Raw genomic sequence first — 5,890 nt, forward strand, 5'->3', positions numbered from 1 at the left:
CTAGAAGAAAAACTTCAGTCTGAAGTGGTGAACTACATCCAAAAATATAATAGAAAGGAATAATCCCAGATGAGTAAATTGAAAAAGAGAGGGAAAAATTCATATGCTCAAACTAAAATAGTAGGATTTAATAAATATTACTCATTGATAACTCTAAATAGTCTCAACTGCCCAATAAAAAGACACAGACAGAGTAGTTGAAAAAGCAGTAGGATCAAAACCCACTGCCATTGTCCTTGGCTTCTCAGCAGCCCTCATTGTCCGCCATGTTGAGAGAGTCCGGTTTTATCCCATGCTTTTTCAGTCCCAGTCCAGCTGGCCTTGGTGAGCTCCCAATAGATCAGTCCCACTGTATCAGTGGGTGAGTGCACCCCTCGTGGTCCTGACTTCCTTGCTCATGTTCTCCCTCCTTCTGCTCCTCATTTAGACCTTGGGAGCTCAGTCCAGTGCTCCAAATGTGGGTCTCTGTCTCTATCTCCATCCATCGCCAGATGAAGGTTCTATGGTGATATGCAAGATATTCATCATTATGGCTATAGGATCGGGCCATTTCAGGCTTTCTCTCCTCAGCTGCCTAAGAACCTAGCTGGGGACATTTCTCTGGACCCCTGGGAATCCCTTTAGAGTCAAGACTCTTTCCAACCCTAAAATGGTTCCCTTAATTAGGATATGTACTTCCCTGCTCCCATATCCACCATTCCTTTATCCCAACCATCCCATTCTCCCAAGTTCTCCCCATCCTCCCCTTCTCACTTTTCTCTCCCCATCTACCCTTTCCCCCATCCCACCTCACCCCCCCATTTCCCAATGGTTTTGATCCTACTGCATGAACTGGATTTGTGGAAGCCTAGCCTGTTTGGATGCTCACCTTCCTAGACCTGGATGGAGGGGGAGGACCTTTGATTTCCCACAGGGCAGGGAACCCTGACTGCTTTTTGGACTGGAGAGGGAGAGGGAGGGGATAAAGGTGGGGAGTGGGGGGAGGAGGAGGGGAAAGGGAGGCAGGGAGGAGGCTGAAATTTTTAATAAAAAATATTAGAAAAAAATGAAACAATCAGATTCAGAAAAAAGAAAAGACAAGAAAAGAAAAGAAGAAAAAGCAGGATCCACATTTCTACTGCATCCAAGAATCACACACCTCATCATCATGGATCCAGGAAGCAAGCAGGAGCAGAAACTTTAATATTTGATGAAATACATTTTAAACCAAAACTAATTAGAATAAATTAAGAAGGACATAATCCACTCATCAAGAGAAAAATCCACTGTGAGGATATTTCAATCCTAAACATTTATGCACTAATTCTAGAGCACTTAAATTTTAAAAAGGAACACAAATTCACCTAAAATGATATACTGATCCTCTCACCATCATAGTGTGAGGTTTCAGTATCTCACTTTGGTCAATAGGTTGGCTATGCAGACAAAAATTAGACAGAGGAAATTTTAAAGTCAAACAATGTCAGAAATCATATGGACCTAACAAATAGCTACAGAACATTTTATCCAAACAGGAAGGGATATACTTTCTCCTCAGACGCTTATGAAACCATGAAAAATTGATCACAAATTTGGACACAATTTAAGTCTCAACATATATAAAAAATTGAAATAGTACCTTGCATCCTGTCTGACCTATATGGATTAAAACTGGATATGAAGAACAATAAAATGTGTGTAAAATCATGTAAACTGAAAACCTGACTATTCAATTGACTATTCAATGAAAATTGGGTCAAGAAAGAAATCAATAAATAATTAAAAACCTTTAGAATTGAAAGAAAATTAAAAAAACAACATACTCAAACATTCGAGATACAATTAAGGTAATTTGTTTTTTAATTGTTTATATTACAGTATACATTTTTATCCACTCCTGTCCCTTCCTCCCCTCTCCTCTTCTACACACCCCTGTGACCCTTATGCTCCCAATTTACAAAATTAGGAGATATGGTCAGTTTCTCCTTCCTATTTAGATCCATGTATGTCTCTCTTGGGGGTCCTCTCTGTGTTTGTCGATTGTAGGCTGGTTTTTATTTGCTATATGTCTAAAAGCCACTTATGTGTGAGTACATATTTTATTTGCCTTTCTGGGTCTGAATTACCTCACTCAATATGTTTTTTTTTTCTAGATCCATCCAAGAAGCAAGTTTATAATGCCAAGTGCCTACGTTAAAAAAAAAATGACAGGAGAATCCCATTAGAAACACAATGGATCTCTTGTGTGGTGGCAGGCATAATAGTTGGTCTGGAAAAGACAATAGAGAAAGATGTTGGATATATGGTTGGATAGAGTAGTTGGATATGGAAAAGTTACCTGTGGGTTGTGGCAGATAGAGTAGGTCCAGGTTAGACACTGGAGAAGATTGTGGGATGTATGGCTGTATGAGTACACTGGTAATAAGAAGGGACCTAGGAGTGGTGGCATGTAGGAAAAGTTCACACTAGACTATGGGGTGCAGAAGGGAGTAGCCAGACTAGGCTGGGGCATTGAATGAGTTCCAGACTAGATTTGTGCGCTGGGAAGAAGCATGGAGGGAAGTTCAGTGAGACTCACTTTTATCAATCTGGGTTCTTGAGAAGAAATTGTGAGGTCTCTAAAATGGATTTTTAATATTTAATATTCAATTCTCTTCCAACATTGGAAATTTATGATATTTAACCATGTGATACTCTTTGGGACTAATTTGGGCATTTCACAGGGATTCAGATCTATGGTGGCCAATAGAGCAGCCTTATCTAGTTCTCTAGAGAACATATAGCCCAAATGGGAATTTCAGTTCTCTAAACAATCCTCTTCTAGAAAGACCTTGCAGGGGTATAATCTGATTCTTATATATTTTGAGTTTGGACAGTTAAACTTCCAAAATGAATCACTGTGAGAAGAATTGCTACACATATTACTGCCTTTTTGCACCTGCTCTGGTGTGTTCTTTTATGATTTAGATAGAGCCACACAATTTAAGTATCTCAAGGGTTTCTTGCAAGATATGTGTAAGTGAGAAATAAGTTCAATAATATCCACCATGTGTTCCATAGATGTTCAAGAATAGTTTTTATTCTATTACAATGTTATACTTGGCTTTGGATTGCTACATAGCTTGATACAAATGAAAACAAGAGGAAAAGATTAGGAATATTTTTAACATCATCACTAAATAAAAGTAAGTAAAATAGCTTGAATTGTTTTCTTTAATGGTGGTTTTTAAGATCTTGCCATAATGACTTTTGAAATATTATGAAGCTAGTATTTTAATCAATTTCTCCATGGTCTGTGACTCCATGGTGTGTGATTTATGAAGCAACAGGAACATGTTGTCATGTTCTGGAGGGTTTCAAGAGATTTGGGCATAGACTGTTTGCGGCGAAGGGGGAAGTCTATGTGACCATACTCAAAAAGGAGATTTTCATCTGCAAGCATGAGGTGTCTGTTTGGGATGTTGTGCCCTCCCTACCGTAGAGTAACTCCATTAATCTTCCTTTTCCAGATGTATTCTTTTTGTACTTATCTTTCCTGTGCTTTTTATTTCACATAATGTACATTCCTTCTGCTTATAATCTCGCCTTGTTTATAATTAGTGGAAAAGCTCTCTCTACAGGTCATAGATTATAGCAGCCTATGTATGAGTGCTTAATAAATGCCTATTGTCCTCCACATTTCTTAGACTACATAAGTCCTATACCATGTAGCCACCTATTTCCCCTATAAGTTCTATTTTCCTACATTGGATCTATAATGTGCAGGAAACTGTTTTCACCAAAGCCATTAAAATTCTCCATTTTCAACATGCAGGAACCTATATTCAGTTGTACTTCATCTTTTCCCTTCCATTACCTTTTCTTTCTTTGTGATCACAACCTTAAACTATCTGGTTACTTTTTGTTGCCCAAAGTATATTTGTATATTTCATTGGAGTGCCATAGGCTCATAGTGGCAACAAGAAATATTTCTTTGGAAATGAGATTGGCATTAAGATAGAAATTCTTGCTGAGGGTAGAGTAAGTCATTGCAGAAAAAGGAAGGCAACCAAGACAGCGTTATGATTAAGCCTTGGTAGTGCAGCTCTCCTGTACATAATAAAAACACAGACTGATTTATCTAATTTCTCAAACTCAAATTAAAGATCTGATACAAAGATCACAAAGAGGTTTGGATTTTTTGTTTCCATTGAACATCTAGTTAGCATGCTATAGTTCACTTCTTAGTAGTAGGTCTGTATTAAGAATTCTTTGTGATTTACCATTCTGTTCTCTAATTATCTCCAGTGTCCTACCACATATACATTTAATTTCATGTGATCTAAAGTCATTTTGGTATGTTTTGAAAGGTAAAATATTAGACCCTTTTTATACTAATACATAAACTTTTTCTACAGTTCTATTTCACACAAATGTTGCAGAAAATTTTGATATATAACCTGATTTGGAAGATTCTGAATACAGTAAGGACTTTCTAATATTGTTTCTTCCAGCCCCACACCTCCTAAAACTTATTTCTTTCTACTACTGTATACTAACTTCAGAATTAATTTTATGGCATTTTGCCAGCTAGTACCTATGTTTAACTTTCACCTGAATATTAGGCACCTTCTTCCAGTTGGTTGAGGCTATTCATTTTAATCTAAGATATCAGGTGCTTAAAAATCTTTTCTCTTGGCTCGTAATCTGCACCTTAAATACAAAAATTTTTATCAAGACAAATGAGATTTCCACACATTTTCTGAATGTTTGAAGCTTCTGGTTGTCCTTTATCATCTGCTGGTACATTCACATTTAAAATTTGGATAATGAGCTTTCATTGTTCTAAACTCTCAAGGATAGTTTCCATCTATCAAGATAACATTGGGAAAAATAAAAGGGCTACATTAAAGTTCCAACACACAGAAATTTACTCTACAAGTTCATACTGAATACTGTGTTACTTTTAATACCTTTCATTCCAGGGACAAAAAGAGAGGACATGGGAACAGGGAATGCAACAGTGCTGACACAGTTTGTTCTCACAGGACTCACTCATCTGCCACAGTGGAAAATCCCCCTCTTCCTGATGTTCTTGGTGATCTATCTCATCACCATTGTGGGGAACCTTGGTCTCATCACTCTCATCTAGAATGACCCTGACCTTCACATCCCCATGTACTTGTTTCTAGGGAGTTTAGCATTTGTGGATACCTGGTTGTCATCCACAGTAACACCAAAGATGCTATTTGACTTTTTTGCCAAGAGTAAACTGATCTCTCTCTCAGAATGCATGACACAGTTTTTTTCATTTGGAATCAGTGCAACCACAGAATGTTTTCTCTTGGCAGCAATGGCCTATGATCGCTACATAGCCATATGCAAACCTTTACACTACCCAGTGATCATGACAAACAGACTCTGTGTGCGTCTGCTAACACTGTCCTTTGTGGGTGGGTTTATACATGTTTTGCTTCATGAAGGTTTTTTATTCAGACTAACTTTCTGTAATTCCAACATAATACATCACTTTTACTGTGATGTTATGCCACTATTGAAGATTTCCTGTACTGACCCATCTCTCAATTACCTAATGCTTTTTATTTTCTCTGGATCAATTCAGGTATTTAGTATTATGACTATTCTTGTCTCGTATACACTTGTTTTGTTTTCAATCTTAAAGCAGAAATCTCTCAAAGGCATAAAGAAAGCCTTTTCCACATGTGGAGCCCATCTCTTGTCTGTGTCTTTATACTATGGCTCTTTGCTTTTTATGTATGTTCGTCCTGCATCTTCACAAGTAGATGATCAAGATATGATGGACTCTATATTTTACACTGTTCTAATTCCTGTGCTAAATCCAATTATCTACAGTTTAAGAAATAATCAAGTAAAAAATTCACTAGTGAAATTCTTAAAGAGAAATGCTTAG

The 5,890-nt window shown here is 37.3% G+C and overlaps 1 protein-coding gene across 1 annotated transcript; it reads left to right on the forward strand.

Moving 5' to 3' along the window:
- The first annotated feature begins 4,960 nt into the window (after positions 1-4,960).
- LOC126505744 (olfactory receptor 187-like) lies at positions 4,961-5,890 on the forward strand. Its single transcript, XM_050148977.1, is given in 1 exon segment — positions 4,961-5,890. A coding segment is annotated over 1 exon segment (930 nt).

The sequence above is a fragment of the Alexandromys fortis genome, unplaced genomic scaffold (assembly GCF_014885135.2).
Source record: "Alexandromys fortis isolate MF-2015 unplaced genomic scaffold, M_Fortis_MF-2015_v1.1 scaffold_4, whole genome shotgun sequence".
NCBI classification, from domain to species: Eukaryota; Metazoa; Chordata; class Mammalia; order Rodentia; family Cricetidae; genus Alexandromys; species Alexandromys fortis.